We start from the raw sequence: 19,009 nt of genomic DNA on the forward strand, positions 1-19,009 counted from the left end.
TATTTTTAAAACTAACACTGGGCTGTAGGTCTCGCAGCTTCTCCACCTCTCATAACTGTAGAACTCTGAAGGGCCAGTGCGGCTTAAATTCCCGAATTCCAGCCAGGCTTACAGGTCTTCAAACTTTGACAGCTGATGGTGGAATTTCAAAATCCCTTTGCACACATAGAAACTAGGTGTGTTTACAGTCAAGCATAAAATATCTAGGCACATAACATAAACACTGTGGGTAACATTGGAACCAGTTTCAGTGGAAACCATTGCCGTAATGATCCTAATATTGCCTTCAGATTTGCAGCGTCCAGTTGTCCAACACAAGGAACCATTCACCCTAACTAATACATTTTATTCTCTGGAGATGCCTGGATTTTGTCACTTAGGGTAAAACATGGGTGACAGGGTTGAATTAGAAACATTATGTTTACACAGGAGGTGCAGAGCAGCAGCAGAAAGAGAATGCCTTCAGGCAGAGTATGTAGTTGTGCTGAGTCTAATATACAATCCCTCTACTTGTGCATTTAAGAACACAGAAAAGAAGACCTCACATCTTTGTTTTCTTCTTTGAGTAAAATGCAAGCTGGTATACAGCTCGTGCAGACAGCTGGGTTGGTTAAAATAGAAGTGAATTGTTTCTGTCAGATGCATGCCAAACATGGGATTAAAAAACAAAGTTGCAATGCTTTTTGTGTAGATGTACCTCTAGGGAAGAGCTATTCTAGTCTTTTGAACTCACTTTCTTTAACCACAATTTATGGTTACTATTACTCCAAAGTCTCAGAGATTGGACTTGAACAAGTCAAAGCAGCTTTTCATATTCAGAACCTACCTCCAGAGTTGAGGTAGCGTTTCCCAGTGCGGACTAAGGGGTACTTGTCAGCGAGCTGTTTATCTGGCCATACCAGTCCCTCTGCAGCAAATAGCACCTTGTGATTGGCCTGCTGAAACTTCCTGAGAATTTCTTCTGGTCCCCCAGCAAAGATAAGATCATAGCTAAAAGGGAGGAGTGAAGACGAAATGCAACAGATCATTTAACCTTTCAACTTCATCAACATCTTTTTATCTTACATCTGACACACCTGCTAGGCTTCTACTTGCCTGAGACTGATAAACATCTCAATGTAAACAGTAGACATTCTTCAGGTGGGAACACTTGTTTAGCCAAGCACTGTGGATTGCACTGCTAGGCATTTCAAAAAATGCTGTGATTTGTCAGCCACCAACACACAAAAGCACTTTAACTGTGCTGACGCATGCATGGCCTATACAGTTCTGCGCCAGACTGAGGGGAAAATGCCCACCTCATTACATAAGCCTCATGGTGACTTGTTTAAAAGTATGCTATTACCCAAAGGTCAGATGTTTTAGTATGTGGAAAATCGTAATATTTCTGGTGATTTTATTACTTGGAGGTGTGAAATCATAACAATAAAAGAGGTGATTCATTTTAGTGACACCATTCCCAAAATAATTGCTTAATAAATATTTTCTAATAGATGTGGCTGTGATGAAGCCACACTCGTCTGTACTTGTGGGGATTTGACATGAACTAAATCCCATTTTTTATAATAGCTCGAGTTGTGCAATGACAGTTTATCACCATGCCAAGCAAAGCAATTGCAAAACAATTGTAACTATTCATGTAGTTTGCAAACCAAGAAAGGTGCAAAAGACAAATTTGTCCATTAAAACAATTGTCCTTTAGATTTCTTTCTCTGTATTTCTCGTATTTACCTAAACTTACTCAAATGTCTTTTCATGATGTTTAATTAACCATCACTGTAGTGAAATGCCAAATTGTTTTGCTACAATTCCAAACTTTGGTGTTATTGAACACTGTGTAATAATAACTAGTGAATATTAACTGCTGGTACCAAGAATTGTTTTAGGTTGCTAGACTCATCAACACAAACTAGCAGGCGAATGTAACCAGTATCTAACATAGCTTAAACAAGGTGCTGGAAATATTCCTTAGAGATTTTGGTCCATATTCACGTGATACCTAAATATCCACGATGTAAATATCCCATTTCGAAGGTGCTCTATTGTTACCTACTTACCATGAAGTAAGTAGAAAATTTGTCAATAACATTGTCATGATTTGAGCTTTGTGACATGGTGTGTTGCCATCAGAAAATGGGTTCACTCAGTTACAATACTCAGGTTGGCTGTGGCATTTAAATCATGCTCCATTGGTGCTAAAGAGGCCAAGGTATGTCAAGAAAATATTCTGTGCCCCATTACTGCACCAACATCCTGAACCATTGGTAAAAGGGATGTTATTTACACCCAATTCGGACTCTAGTATAATAATAATGGATTGGATTTATATAGTGCTTTTCAAGGCACCCAAAGCGCTTTACAATACCACTATTCATTCACTCTCACATTCACACACTGGTGGAGGCAAGCTACGGTTGTAGCCACAGCTGCCCTGGGGTAGACTGACAGAAGCAAGACTGCCATATCGCGCCATCGGCCCCTCTGGCCAACACCAGTAGGCAGTAGGGTAAAGTGTCTTGCCCAAGGACACAACGACCAGGACAGAGAGCCCGGGGATCAAACCGGCGACCTTCCGGTTACAGATGCGCTTCCCAACCCCCTGAGCCATGATTATTATCTGAATGTTGCACCAGAAATCAAGATATCAAGCATGTAATTAATTTGTTTTCCAAATTTGTTGAACCATTGCAAATTGTGGCCTCACTGGGTGACACCCAGTGTGGTCTTCTGCAGCTGTTGTCCAAATGCTTCAAGGTTCAGCATTATGCGCATTCAGAGAAGCTATCTTGCACATCTTGGTTGTTACCAGTGATCATTTCGAGGTTCTGTTGACTCTTCTGATCTCTGGCATTAACAAGGCATTTTCATTCAGAGAACTGCTACTCACTGGATATTTTCTCTTTCTCTGACCTCTATTTTGGACCTTTGTATGACCCAGACATGGTTGTGTGGGAAAATCCCATTAGATCAGCAGTTTCTAAAATACACCAGCCTGTCTGGCACCAACAACCTTGCCACGTTTAAAGTCACCTTTCCTTCCCATTCTGATGCTCACTTTAAACGTCAGCACATTGTTGTAACCATGTCTGCATTCCTAAATGCACTGAGTTGCAGCCATGTGATTGGCTGATTTGATATTTGTGCTAATGAGCAGCTGAACAATAATAAAGTACCCAGTAAAAAGTACATCTGGACATAGTTATGCAGCAATTACAGAAAACGTGTTATTCTCCTGTCTTATGAATTTAAAAATGGAAAAACCATTCCGTCCTGTCTTTACAAAGGTGTGAGAAAACACATTTATCAATTTATATTGTGCAACGTGAAACACTGAAGTGATTACTTCTATCTATGCATGTCTTTTTTTAAATGCATGTAGGCGTTTTGATTTTGAAAATTCAGCACATTTTTTAAAACGCACAAAAACACAGTGAATTACAGTTTAATGACTAAATTCATCAGAAGACAAAATATAGGCCTGTGATTGTAGCGAAGGCAGAAACTGTCAAAAAACCCGAGGTGGTCTAGCAGGATTATAGATGTTAAATTACATTTAACTGGCTCCTAATCCTCTGAAATGCAGAGGCAGTTGAATATACTACAATCACTTCCTCTAAAAGGAAAAAAAATACATTCCAATTACCTGTTTCAAGGGTGTGACAGCTCTGCACAGTAATTATGGTGAACATTATTCATGTCACATGGTATGGCAAGTATCATCGTCCGTTGCTCTATTTAAGGAAACGTGGCATGCAAAGCTCTTATTATTCTTAACCACTCACATTTACTCAGTGAAACTTTCCATTTGACTGCAAAACTCATAATTCACCTACCTGCATGGGAGAATTATTCTCCTCATGTATTTGGTATTGCTCTATAATAATGCCTTTGCAAGAAGAAGTGGAGCACACGTAAATATGCAGAAACACCTCTCACTCAGGAAATAAGGCTTTCAAAGCAATTATTATGCTCTGTGATTGTGAAAATTAGTTACAATATCTCATTTATAGCTCTACGTAGCAATTAAAGGTGTTTTGCATCTCTTTTTTATACTGAAACAGAAAACATAAATCAGATCAAAGCTGATGGTTAAACAGAAGCTGAGCAACAACAAAAAACTGAAATAACAAAGATATAGTGTAAGGAAGCAAAAGCACATGATCAAATAACTTATTCTTTTTTTAAAATTTATTATATTTATTGACTGTAAATATAATAAGAATAAAGGCTTTTGCTTGTCTGCACATCTGTCTCACAAATGTCTATTGGGAATATTCTGCATATCTTACATCTGTCAAGGCTTAGATTAAAATAAATTTAGCCAATCAGACATATTTTTTATATATTTTCCCATGTAATTAAATGTGTTTATTTAACAGAAAATGAATCTGAATATTAAAGAAAAGTTCAGAAAAAAAACAGAACGTACCTATCCACAGAGAGGACAACAAGATCCTCCTGATCAGCCAGAGCCTCCATGGCATTCTTCAGTAGTCTGACTTTTTGCCCTCCACCAATAGAACGACCCACATTGCCGCCCTTCCATACCTCTCCCATTCCCAACACCTAAAACATAACACAGAATGAGTCCCAAAACCCTCTCGACACCAAAACTGGCCTTGCAGCCCTGCCTTGTCTGTCAGTTTTATTTTGTATAGTTTTCAAAAAAACACAACTCTAAAATGCACAGTCAGATTGGTTACTTGATTAATGATAAAATAATTCAAATTCTTTAAAGCTGATGGGTTAATATTGCTCAGTTGAAGAGCTTATTACGCTGTGTTCAGTCTACACAACTGCTACAAGATATCAGCCCGCTTATGGCTCGATTTGGAGGACACAGGGAATCATTGTCTGATGGGAATGAAAATGGGAGCGTTGCAAGACAGCTGATGTTTTAATCTTACATAGTGTTTGTGATGAGAACCAGCGCTGCATCCGGAGCATGCAAGCCTTAAAATGCCCCAGTAGACAAAAAAGCATGTTAAGAGTTTTCTGGATTCTTAAGTGGCAGCTCCATCACTTTTGTGAAGTTGATCAGTATGACTAAAGCCTCTGAGAGTTTTTTTTTCTTCTGTGTACAACTGTAAACTGTCTGGTTGCATTCCTTTCCCAGAAACATCCATCTAGCCCTCCTTCTTGATAACAACATGTGCAAAACTGATCCGGGAGCCATGTTTACTCTGCAGCCTGATCCCGTACAACGCAAGTGTGATACTATAATACTATAATAGCCAAAGCTAGCATAATAACCATCAGTAACAGGTAAAACTCCTGAGATACAATTACATTTTCTGGATATTCTTTTTTTACTAATCTTTTTTATGAGCTTTCTGTACAGAAGTTATTGTATGCATTTTGCAGAAACAATATAAGCAAACACATAATAAGAAACAATACACAAGAAGAACTTAACTTAGTTCAAACCACTAAAATGGATTGTCTTGGCCCAAAAGGCTTACAAAGTATCTTGAAAATGTCTGCCTGGAGAACAAAAACAAACTGGTGCAGCACAATTACACGCATAAGAATACAAATGAGGGCAGAGCATGAACTGAACCCTGAGCAAGAAAAAAAAAGAAGGAAAAAGCGTTTTTTTGCAATTGTTTCAACCACAGAGGGGAATTCTGGATCCAGATTAAACGCTATCCATGAATGTTTTTGCAGCTTGCTCCACTCCATTGTTTCCTTTAATAAGTGCAATCAATCCATGGAAATTTGTGTTAAAAAATTTTGCTGCTGTGTGTGTCAGTGCAGTGCCCTTAACTCTGGATTTGTGAATATGCAGTCATTTCAAAATTTAAAAAGAAAGTTTTACCTTCACAGTGTAGTTAAAATAGTCAGCAGACCTCATGAAGCGGAGGAAACCATCTGTTTCCTCAGTTGCAACAGTTAAGACGAGCAATTTCTCTGAAAAAGAGGAAAAAAAGAACGTTAAATATTCCTTATTTTGACCTTAAGTCATCAAATGCTTTCTTTCCTGTGAAATTACAGGGATGCAGGGATATACTCTTGCAGAAGACATATTAGGTTGCAAAATTTTTGGCTTTCATTGAAGGATATCCACAAAAATGTGTATATTTTTCTAAGCTTAAATATATGCATTGAGATTCCCACTTCTTTGTGGACCATGATCGTTGTAAACCTCAAACCTATGTCAACATACTGGTAACTATTTGGTTAAGCAAACCTATGTCTCAAATTAGGAGGGACTACTGTAGTTTTAGTTTGATCCCAAAACGGAAGTGTATTTTCAAAGACAGACAAAATAATTTCTTCCTTTTTGGGATAGAAGAACTCCCACAAACCTCCAGGATATTTCTAGTGGCCTTGAGTGCTGAAAACTGAGGTCTGAAGAAGGGTTAACCAAATGCAAATTTTCACAGTAGTGTGTCTGGATTCCTCAAAAGCTCAACTCACTGAGCTAGTTTTCACTTGTTCTGTCATGTTTTGTAAAACGAGGTGTGTGTGTGTGTGTGTTGGGGGGGGGGGGGGGGGGGACCACACATCTTTAAATCTTTTTCATGAAATGCTATTACAACATAAAGGGGGGAAACTAATTAATTCCTAGCTTACATTTTAAAATGTGCTGTTCTGTGCTAGCCATCAGACAAGCTAACAAAAAAGTTAATGATGCTTTTATGTGGTTTTAAATGACTATTTGAGAACTATTCCTGCTTTTCAAATATGGAAACCAGACTATCCTCTGTTTAATATACAGCACAAAGTTCCATTAAACCCCTGTAAAATATTTATTGGACATTGGCAAGTGGAATTGGGAGTGGGAAAGAGTAGATATCTGGGACTTATAAACGCTTCCACAGGACCTAACTCAAAAATGCAGCCTGCCCGAGAACATAGTTAAAGAGCTTCCATTTCTCCTTTGGAGTGCAAAGTTTAACACGATTATCATCACTGATCTTTTTCTTGTCTTTTTGACTGCAATGCAAACCTCACTAGACGTATAAAGAGTTAAATTATTAGACAGTTCAAAAAGGACATCACGTTTTCATCTTGAGAGACCTGTTAATCTTGGCCAAATAAATCTTACATGGCTGTCCTTTGATGTGGATCTAAAAAAAAAGCTGATACAAGTTAAATGGATACATTTGTTGCTTCGGTTTTATTTCATATAATTTAAATGCAGTTTATGAAACCCTAGTTTTTAAAATGTAATGTTTGTTCAATGTTAAGATACAGAGACCTTAGTTCCTGTTCCATCCCTTGCCCCATACAATGAACAGTTGGAGGAGCATGGGCTTTTTAAAACATTTGAACAACTACCCTGAAAACAGAAGATTTGTCTGCAAACAAGTGATAGTGTAACTTAAAAAATGTGAAACAAAGGTAAAACAGAGACCCTTTGCTCTTGAAACTTGTTGGCTGCAGCAGTATGGCACAGCTTTTACTCTGAAGGCAAACAGTCTTATTTGCATTTGTGTTGCACTTTTCACATTTTCACTACCATTTTATTAGTAGTTAGCGAGTGTTTGCAGGCAAGTCTGTGTCTTCTAAGCAAACTGTGGATGACTGCAACACTACCACAGACGTCCATGAGACCAGTTTCACCTAGCGAGACAGCAGCATTCGGCAATCAATCACTGACTGATCAGTAAATAAACCTTTTTCCCGAGTAACCAGTAGTTACCAGGGGCCACAGACCAGTATCTAAGTCTGAGTGACCAATTGGAGTTTTAGCAACTGATTTTTTAGTGACCGCCATCAACCTCCAGCGACCCCTCGCCAACTAGTTGGGGTGTACACATGCTTCCCTAGTGACTGGAGGTTGCTAGGGAGACACCAACCATTCTCTAGGCCTGTTTAACTGGGGACGAACTGACACAGACATACTAACAGCTATCTACTACTTCTCACTATGTGAACAAAAAACACAAACAACTGAATATATGTAAACAAACCTCCGAAACTAGTGTAAAATTAAACATGCTGTCAAGTAGAGCTGGGCGATAGAACGATAACGATATGTATTGCGAAATAACTTTTTCTCGATTGAAAAGTTAAACTATTGCGATAGGCCTCATCTCTCTTGTCCTCTTAAAAAAAAAAAAGAACAGCCAATCAAAATTAACTAGCGCAGAGCCGAACCAATCACAGCCGCAGCATCACGTCACGTGACTTGTTACGTACAGCACAAGTGCCAAGGAACTAGTTCACATGGTAGGTCCTGTTCTAGAGCTGTATTTGTCCAGAAACCTCATTGCAACTCTTTTCCATCCCTTTACTGTCAGTGTGACTTAGCTTAGACTTAGCTCTCATCTCTGTCTAGTCTGTGGCTCCGTCATCACAGCCATTCCAGTATTAGTGTGATGTAAAAGTCCTGATCGAAAGTGGAAATAATGCCCTGTCTTGCTTTTTCCAAACAGTTCCAAATGCTATGTCACCCAACAAAACCTAGAAACATTTAAAAGAAAGAGTTGCACGTCAATCACTGTGGGATGACTATTCTGAACCACAGGTGTTCCCTGTTCTTGTTCTTGGCTTGAAGCAAGAAGATGTTGGAGCACAGTGCTGCCAGGGGATGATGTTTCCAGCAGCTGAGAAACACATTTCTCATACCGCTCTATAAAACAGGTTATTTAAACGGTTGCAGGAAAGGCTTCTATTTTGCCCATTTCCCTAAACCTGGCTGACCTGTGAGACACAGAGGCAAAGCTGATGTCTCACAGGTCAGCCAGGTTAGGTATGGGGATAAACGAACAGACTTTCAGACTGTGTACCTTGGAAGCTAGCCATAGTGTTGCAGACAGAAAAGGCGCACACAAATATGTCTTGGAAAAATTCCGAAACCTCCATGAAAGGTCTCTTTTACTTGTGGGCTGTGATTACAGCCAGGGGAAATGTTTAGTATTTCTTTTTGAAATTAACTCCATTTGTTTTTTCTGCACACACATAAACTCAAGACTTCAAGTAGGTTTGTTTGTATTTCTACGATGAAAGATAACAGGGTGCTGCATATTGTGATATCTGCACGGTGACATCTATTTTCACTTCGAAGAGCTGTGCTTCAGTACAGTATATACTCTGAGAAAAAAAGGAAAAGAAAAACAGTGACTTTCCTGTTATGTCAGTGAGACATTTCCCATGAGGAAGAAACGCACTGACAGCTAACACCAATTACTCCTCTGTGACTCTGGCGTGACCTTTCGGAACCACATACTTCACTCCTGTCATAAACATGGAGACCACATGAGTGCATCCCAACAAGCAAGCTCCCACTTAAGTATAGCCTGGAAATGCAAACCACCTTTGATTTAAAAGAAATGAGACATACACTTTTATTTCCTACATTCCAAGTGTTTCTTTTTTTTTTTCAAACATTTATGGCAATCCCCTAGGAGTTTCAGTGCCCTCATGTGAACTGTTGATGTTAACTTTGCTTAGAAATTTGTGAAACTGTCTTCAAATGCAAGCCAAAGTTCCATCAGAAAACTGATGGGCCAAGCCAATTTGTCAGGGAACGTTTGATGGAGGCTATTGCTGCTTCAGGAGTCTCAACAAGTTACTAATTCAAGGGTTCACATTTCCAGTCAGCATTTTGGGTAATTATATAATGTGCTCAACAGAAACATTAAAAGTAAAGCCATTCATGTGTTCCTAGTTTAACTAGCATGTGGTCTGCTATTGTGACAAAGATTAAAACCAGACCACATTTTGCTACCAATTAATGCAGAAATCCAGGTAAATCTGCCTATTTATTTTACATTTAGAGGACTTGTTCACTCTTCATTATTTAATGGAGCAACAGCACTGTCATATTAGATTAGTGTAAGCTTCTAGGATAGGGCTCCATGAAATTATAACAGACTATTAAATTAAAACAGATTATAACAGTGAAAAGAAATAGTTAAATTATTCATCTAATCTAGCTATACCATCTCACTTGTTTCCCCCAAATATTACATTTTCTTTTAGAAATAAATATCCTTTTATGCAACATTCATAACCTATATTATTCATGTTTAATATAATAATGATAGCTACTATAGGCTTGGTTTAGACCAGGGGTAGGCAACTCCAGGCTTCGAGTGCTGGTGTCCTGCAGGTTTTAGATGTGTCCTTGATTCAACACAGCTGATTTAAATGTCAAATGGCCTCCTCAACATGTCCTGAAGTCCTCCAGAGGCCTGGGAATGAACTATGATCCAGGTGTGTTGACCCAGGGTGATATCTAAAACCTGCAGGACACTGGCACTCGAGGCCTGGAGTTCCCTACCCCTGGTTTAGACCAACTAAATAACTGGGTGATGAGCTAGCGCAGGGGTGTCCAACTCCAGGCCTCAAGAGCTGGTGTCCTGCAGGTTTTAGATATCACCCTGGGTCAACACACCTGAATCAAATGATTACTTCATTATCAGGCCTCTGGAGAACTTCAAGACATGTTGAGGAGGTCATTTGGCATTTGGATCAAGGACACATCTAAAACCTGCAGGACACCGGCCCTCGAGGCCTGGAGTTGGACACCCCTGAGCTAGGGTGTTAATAGAAGACGCACTTCCTTCATTATTTGACTTAATCCGAGGGACTTTTTCAGGGTAATAGAAATACACATCTTCCTTTGTTTTTTTTGTCTAACACTAATTTTGAAACTTAGGGCAACTGACCAGCAGTCCTTTGATGTGTTTTTATGCAAACACCATAATCACACCCATAATGAAGCATAATTGAGCGGCAGATGGTAACACTTATAAAGGAGGTTTTCATACAGCTGTGATTTTAGAGTTTTAGTGTCTAGTCAGGGTAAACACAGCGTGTTCTCTTGTCAGTAGTGTATGAACAGCCCACAGGAGGAGAGGAATGTAGCTCATACAGTGCTGCTGAAACTCTTCTCCAAAAAAGGCATGGACGCCAAGTGGTCTTTCCTTTGCACTTTTCCTCTGCACCACATGGGGCTCAGCCGTCTAGGTAAACTTTCACACTTGGATGAGCAAAAGTTCTGACTCACTGGCTGGGGCTAGGCTTAAGTAAGCATTTCTTGCAGAAAGGAAAGGGGTATCGTGGGAATGTGCCCTGGCCTGCACATAAGGATAACAGGATTCTTTTTGATGAGATGGTCCTGGCCAGTGAACACAAGCCTTAGTTCTATTTTGGTCAAGTAAGTAAAGATACTTCGCAAATATTGCAGTCAATGACCTACACTTATTTTATCTGCATTTACTGGCTTGAGGACGCTGTTCATGTCAACGAGAAACAATCGGCCTCATTCACAGTCTGCTGGAATTGGTCCATATTAACCAGAGCATGATGGCAAGAACAAGAGACCTACTGAGCTAGAAAGGGAATTCTTATAACCTCATCCAGAGGTCATTTAGATTTTCATGCAAGGATTTCATAGTGAACTTTCAGATATTCTTGCAGAAACTCCTGAAAAGCCAGTCTGTGATGTAAATTTAAATTTAATTAAGGTTTGTGTTGACTTCCTGCATTTCTGAGTATATGGAACATGTTAAGAAACTGAGTATAATGGATTTCTAAAGATTCCTCTTAATGTATGGCTTTGCTCCTCGTGCATAACCAGAACCTTAACGCTGATTTATACTAGCACTTTGTATAGCTGAAACCCTTCATTGTGTTACTTAAAGTAACAAGTCCTTCACATACAATTATCTCTCTTTTAAAGGTAATGCTGCTGAAAATATAACTATATAAAAGAAAAGTACAATGGAGAATCATTTGGCTGGCCAAAGCACATTTTTCCTAAGGCAAGTTGGAGAAGCAAGGTTGGTTTAGCAACAAAATATAACAACACTGTTTTAAGGACCCAACCAAGTTTTAACATAGAAGACTACTTTTGGCATGCTTCAAAAATGTGCTGAGACATGCTTGGAGGAAGCTTTGTTTTGAGTGCATGAAGGAAGATTAGCTCCAGAGGCCATACTGGTGCTGGGAAGTGACGAAGCTATGCCAGGTGTTCTTGGCGTTAATCATTGCAAACAGTGCTTATCTTTGTCTACCATGACATTCCTCAGCGTTATTAAGAATTTTCAGATAGAAGATAACGAGGTTGTTGTATTTTCTTGTGTCCTGCAAAGCTAACTCCAACCCTGGAAGAATGTATACTTCAGCTTCTGATGAATGAATATTTCATCACTTGTATCAGTTGCCAAAGTTACCGAAATTATTCAAATTCAGCCATCACAAGAATCTGCAATCAGCCAGCATCCCAGCTGAGATACCGGGCCGCAGCTGGAATGAGAAAGGTGTTGATCTGAATATCAATGCAAACTTGGTTATTTAACTCACCCACATTATTAACAATGCCACACAGCGTTAGTCAGTCTCCTTCAGAAGGCTAGTAAATTTGGTTTAACACATTGAAGGGACAGAGGACTTGAAGAAAAAGCTCAAACCCAATCTTGACTGGACATTTCAAAACCTTTGTTTAAAATGTGAGAGAGTAGGGTATTTCTGAAGCTTTATGACTTGTGTATATTGATACTGATAACTTGGCACTGATAAAAATTAGAAAATGATGACCATATGAATGTGTACAATATAAGAAGAATACATGTACACAAAAATGAATGAACTCTTAAACTGTTAATCCCTGACATTTACATCCCTTCATCTCTAAGTTTTCAGATACACATAAAGCATACTACCCAGCCCACAGCTATTTTGTAAGGCTTTTTCCAGCTTTGGAAGATTTAGAATTTTAATGTGACCACAAAGAGGCTTACGCACAGAAGTTTTACTTTTCATGCATTAAACCTGGAGCTTGCAGACACGAGGACCTGTGTGTAGCCTTGGGATAGGCAAGGCATTAGTAAACCTTTTTGCTTACAGAATTGATGAAACAAGTCTTGTTTTTGTTGTCTACAACTAAAATAAAGAGTTTATTTTTTAGTGACTACCAGAGTCACCATAACTGATAAAACACACTATTTCCATAACACAAGAGCCACGGAGGGCATCCACAGAAACGGCTGTGTTTTCAATTACACATTTCAAACCACAGGCACTTCAGGCGTATGATGTGGCATGATGTCACCAACAGTGGGCCAGGAAACAATTTTCGTAGTCTCGTCACACATCATTTTGAATCAGGAATAGCTCATTACCTTTCCTTACACAAACAAATAAAAACTAGAAAAAAAGCTAATCTGTCATTTAGGTTTTGTCATGCTGTGACAGTATGGACAGTAATTTTCTCTTCTGCCAAAAAGCTGGTTATACTATAGACTTTCAGTAATGAAAGGAACACATAGTCCAGTTCAACATTATGCACTCACAGGTTAAGCACTCAATCAATATGCTAATGTATTCTGTGCTGAATTGCTGTATAAGGAATAACAAACACAACTTAGGTCTCAATCACATTAGAGTAGAAATTGAATGTCAGCCTTTGTGCAACCAGGACAAATGTGTAAGTGATTGGGCTGATTTTCAGTTTTTTTTTTTTAATTTTTTGCTGTTTTAGACTGATTACAACCAGCTGGTTGTCCAGAGGTTGAGGATGCAAAATCCTCAACCTCTGCAAGCTCAGTGCAAGGCAATCTGTCTTGGTCCAACTCGGACTCACTCAATCACTCAATCAGATTGCGGAAGGCCTCCAATTAATCGCCATATGTCAAAATAAAGCTGTTAACAGGACTGTATATGTGTGTTAGACTAATGTCTTACTGTTGCAACGTGTTAGGTTTAGTGTTAAATTAACATGCACAATTCTCAGTCTGACAATTTGTTTGAGACACTCACAGCCAACACAACAAGGCAAACATGCCAGGATTACATCCCATCTCCACTTGAGTAGTTGTGCCATTTAACTTCAGTATTTTAATAAGACATACCGTAATGTTAAAATGCAACAGTATAAAATGCTTTTAGTTTAAAAAAAGAATTAACATAACACTGCAGTAGATTCCTAAGAAAATACTTGCTTTGATTTCAGATTTTCTCCTACTTTCCTGGATAGTAGTTTTTACAGTGATTGAGTCTTTCTTTTTACCCAAATCTGTAAATATCTGACCTGAGAAGGAGGGGTCGCCAGCAGAACTTCAAACTTTTAAGAGTTAAGAAACATGTGAAAATTAATCTGTAACGTGTTTTCCAGCATTATGGACCACAAGTTCTAAGTACTCTAAATGTTTCAATAAATAATAGTCATCTTGGCGATTTTTTTCAATGAGGAGTGTCGGCCCATCATGCCTCCAGCATCATCAGTGGCAAAGCCAATGAACTGTGCTTGAAATATTTCTTCAGAGATGCCCTCATAGCAAGGTTTTCTAACAGTGCATAAATTCAATTAGTTGTACGTACTGCAGAAAAACCAAAAGATGTGAACATTTAGTTTTCTGGCAACATAACAGTGACTTCATTACCAATGATGGCTCAGGATTTGATGGGCAAATAATATTTTATGTTCTTCTACACATATATATATCAGCGGTTACACATAGATTTCAGGTTTGCATAGAGGAATAATTTGTAATAAACCAACAACACAGAGTCCCAAGTAATTTCTAACAGAAGAATTCACCCTTATATCATAATTATATTGATTCTCTCCTCTCATTTGTCAGAACTGTCACACAGTTTTCAGAGAGAAAAACGGACATTAAATTTGCTTCTTTTGCTGCACCTGGAAAGGGAATGAAATGATTTGTTTAAGGCAAACAATGAGCGGGTCCCTAAGAGCATGGGTTGGCTTCTTCTCAGCTATGAAATTTATTTTAACAAGAATCAATGATTACTCATATAAACTGAATCACTGCCTCATTAAATAGCACAAACATGGCTTTACTTTTGATTTTTTCTTTTTTAAAATTGGTTTTGTTGTGTATCAATTACTTAAACCAACATTATAATCAACTACAAAAGGCACTTGATGAGCACATCCTTCACCCGGACTAATGACTTATCCTGCAGTTTTATGAAGTACAAATCAAAACTTAATGTACTGTCTCATTGTTCATGTTACACCTTGATCTTTTCAGTTTTGTTTAATTTTGCAGAACAGCAGGAATGCACATGAGCATGTCTCTGACTTTGTAGCATAAATAAATAATAACTAAAAAAGTTTTGTTGTTTTTCTCTCTACTATAAATGCATTAATGACTTTCAGAGGCAAAGTCTGCAAACTGGCCCCAATGTCTAACTTGTTGGCAAGTGAAGGTAAATTTTCCAGCCTCAGTATTTTTGACATTCTGGCCAATATTACTACAATCTAAATGAGTCCTGAAATTTTGACGAATATGCAGGAGTCTGAAAAGTACTGCCTTTTCAGTCTTTTCAGCTGCATCAATATAAGGTTCAGCCAGCATGTCTTTTGTCAAAGATCAACAGCTGCTTGATTCCCAGAAAGCCATTTAAAATGACTTAAAATAATTGATTATTTGTACAATAGGGAGTGTTTCGACATTTTTAAAGTGTCATTGACTTTCAGTTCTCCTTGAGAACTGTGCTTCTTGCAGTTTTCATGTATCTATACATTTACAAGTTAACATAAAATCCCTGGGAAACAGCAGAGAGAAAACAAGGCAATGCAAAAAAGCAGACAACACAACACATATTTGGCATAAAGAAGGCACGAAACCAACCTTGTGGTGACATAGTGAAAACGTTCTAAGGCATGATTACAACCTTGGCTTGGCAACAAGGTTTGTTAAGTTTGTTAGACTGGAATTACAGGCAATAGAGAGCGCTATTATACAGTATATAAGGCATGGACAACCTTAGGTGGGGTTTCCTTTTCTTCTCTATAAAATGCTGCCTGTTGACACGTCAATGATGTCTGGGAAAAGGCTGAGAGATGCATTATCCATGGAATAGGGGGACAGAGTACAAGCCATGAGAAATAGCCTTTAACCTAGCCAGCATTTACTATTAAACTTCAGGCATTGCGTCATATTAAATGATACTAGTTCTGATAGGATGCCTGTCAGAGGTTAACAGTGGGCTGGTTATTTTAAACTATGTGTTGCAGCAAACTATTCAAACTTGGATTAGCAAGACCTGCATATTGAATCCAATGCTCCGTCCGAAGTTCACACAGTCATTCAGACATAAGTGAAAGGCTTCTTTCAGACTGCTGGACAGTGGGGGTCTACGCAGCCCCAATTTTTGTAACTTTCCAAAACGGACAAACCAAACAGCCATGTCCGTTGTTCACCATGAGTGGCCAGGTGCACACTGGTGAGAAATGGGCAGAGCTGTAAATTCCTCCTCTTCTACTGAACCCTTTTCAGTGCTAAATCACACCGTTTGCATCTTGTGCTACAACCAGTGTTTAACGAACACCTAGGGACTTAGGGTCCTTTCATTGGTGCCTTATTAGCTACCATTTCTACTTTTACTTAAACAGTGGTGACACCTTTTTCTTTCATAGCAGCATGTGATTTGAAGTTGTTCTAATGAAACATATTTATGTCCACCTGGCAAACACACAACTACCAAGGTGTTTCTCTGGAAATGTTGCCTTTCTGCAAAATACTCATCGAGTTGATGCCAAGCAGAACAAATGTTTCTCATGGCCTTTTCTTCCATCTAATGCATGCCTGGAAATGAGTGACTGTGTATTAAACACTTAATTGCCCCCAAATGGAGTTACTTTATACTTTTCTGATGTTCTTCAGATGCTTAAAAGAAAGTCTTGCAATCATCCACTACCATGTACTGAATCTTTAACGTAGAACTACCCAAAACTAAAACAGCTTTGAATTCCCTCCTAGTTCTTTTCATTTAATCACTTTAGTAAGCACCACCTTTATATACAATGTGTAAAATGAAATGTCCAGTGCTCTCATTTTAAATGACTTTATATGTAGAGTTTACAGTTTACGGGTTCAATTTTAATATTAGTCATGGTTTTTGAAAGTTTGCTCTCTGTCACAAATTTAGCCAACATATTGCATCAGTTTAGTGATCGAAGGCTTTCACAATAAAACATTATATCCCTCGTAAAGTTAATGTGGCTACTGTGTGGAAGGCGCTTGGTTAGTCCAGAGCAGATGACAAAACAAGCCTGTAGAGACTGAAAGCAGCTGTTGTGTCCTGATAGTCAAATCTCCCAGCTTTTCAAATGATCCCAGATGCATCATTTGAAAAGAATCAGATTTCCAGATTTAACTAAAACACAAGCCACAACATCTGCTTATGTTGTCTATAGGTTTTACAAGGTGCTCTGTGACTATGGAAGAAGTCATGCTAAACGGGAATAATATGAGGGTAATTTAGAGCAGTTTAACGACAGCTACGTGTTAGCAGAGGGTGGATTTCCCCCTCCCAAAGTCAATAAAAATGTGACACGATTTGCTTCAAGGAGCTTAGCCCTTTACATCAGAATAAAGCCTGTCTCAAGATCTGAGCAGTGTTTGGCTCTGTTCCATAAACCTTAAATTATAACACGTTTACAGGCGTTTCTCTGTATCTCAATCACATAATTGCTTGTTTTCTGTATAATAAATAAATTAATAAATAAAATGATATACTCGGGGATTTCACTAGGATCTAGGTTGAGTCAATAACGATTTGAATGTTTAGTCTTAATGCAGAGTAAGGGGAAACTAGTGAAATCATCAAAGACTCGCCCGCAATTGGTTAGTTATTTCTCGCAGTGAAATTTACAGCCTGACATCTTTATGAAAAGCCAGCGCTGTGTGCAGCCAAACAAATAAAAACAGGATTGTGAGAAACCGCAGACGACTCTTCTGTCAAGCAACATCATGTAATTTTACGTTCCGACATATGTCGCGCTAGACATATTCACTTTCCCACACAGGGAGCCGCAGGCAGGCAACCTGCGTCTCATGTAGACATCATGTAACCGGAAATTACAGCCAGAAAAATAACCTACACAACTTCGTATTTGCACAGTTGGCATGACAACTCAGACGCAGGAAAATACAGCAACATGTAAACGCAGTAAAATGTGATGTAGCCAGTGGCGGTGTCAAAGTAGCCATATTTGCCAGTATCTAAACAAGAAGTGAAAGTTTTTGTTTTGTTTTTTTAATCGTTTCTTACCTTTAGGAATTGGCACAGGGGCTTGAGGAACATCATTGGACAAGACAGAAGTTGCAAACTTGATCGAGGATGAAATCACTAAAACCATGAGGTATTCCATCTCTGCTATAGTGCGTGCTCCAGGTCAGAGAGCTGGGATATTAACTCCCAGCCCGGCAGCAGTGGTCAAGATCAGCCCAGGAGGCTCGTACTATTGGCTCTCGCGATAATACAATTAATAAGGGAGGATTTAGGAAAAAAAATCAACGAGTAGTGTGATTTCTGGTTGGGAGCCTGTAACTATTCTTTTAGCTCTAGGGAGCTGTCGTATAAGTGCTACAATTCAGCGAAATTAAATAGCAACAGGCGTGGTTCCTTAATTGCAGCTGCAGCTTGAGTTCCCGGTAAAGCCTATGAAGTGAGACGGTGCAGAGGAAAAGATAACGGTATTCATTCACCCCTGGCACAGGGACGTCCTACGCGAAAAGTGTGAGTAAGCGCAGCTGTATTTGAACCCCGCACCCCGTCGGCTGTTAACTGTCCCCTCCCCCCTGAGCACATGGCATCTGGTTGACCAATACTGCTCCCCTTCTGCAGGGAAGTTGAAACAGTTCATTAGTGTAAAAAATATATATATATAAAAGTCCGTTTCCAGAAATTACTTTCCTTTATAACTATAATAAAAAATAAGTTTTACTTATTTTATTTATTTATTATTTATTATCTCAACTTCTTGTTTTCTTTCTTACTTTCTTGCATATTTCTCACACTTAGACGTTTCAGATGGTCAAAAAACAAAAATAATAATACATTATTAGGATATCATTAGACAAAGAAAACCAGACAAAGCTGTTTGTTTGTTTGTTTGCATCATTATTTCAATATTCAAGGGAAAAAATGCTATACAGACTTATCTGATGCTTATTTTAAATTATTTAACAGTGATTAACCACATTTTTCGGGAGAAAAACACAGAACAATGTCTAAATAACTGACCTCTGTTGAGGTCAGTTATTATGATTCAGTAATAAGAAATAGACTGGCCAAA

General features: G+C 38.6%; 1 protein-coding gene across 2 annotated transcripts in view; it reads right to left on the reverse strand.

The window, feature by feature from the left end:
• plod2 (procollagen-lysine, 2-oxoglutarate 5-dioxygenase 2) overlaps positions 1 to 18,462 on the reverse strand; it is a 35,894-nt gene extending 17,432 nt beyond the window's left edge. For both annotated transcript variants that reach the window (XM_085287057.1, XM_085287056.1), the window contains exons 1-4: positions 17,983 to 18,462; positions 5,819 to 5,910; positions 4,430 to 4,566; positions 827 to 990 (exon numbers count right to left, since the gene is read on the reverse strand). In XM_085287057.1, coding sequence (XP_085143183.1) covers positions 827 to 990; positions 4,430 to 4,566; positions 5,819 to 5,910; positions 17,983 to 18,082 — 493 coding nt within the window. In that variant the 5' untranslated portion in view covers positions 18,083 to 18,462. The remainder of the gene's footprint in view (positions 1 to 826; positions 991 to 4,429; positions 4,567 to 5,818; positions 5,911 to 17,982) is intronic.
• Between the last annotated feature and the right edge of the window lie 547 nt (positions 18,463 to 19,009).

This window comes from Mchenga conophoros, linkage group LG9 (genome assembly GCF_057382185.1).
Source record: "Mchenga conophoros isolate Kocher_MC1m ecotype Shallow Benthic linkage group LG9, M_conophoros_male_GT1.1, whole genome shotgun sequence".
In the NCBI taxonomy this organism is placed as follows: domain Eukaryota; kingdom Metazoa; phylum Chordata; class Actinopteri; order Cichliformes; family Cichlidae; genus Mchenga; species Mchenga conophoros.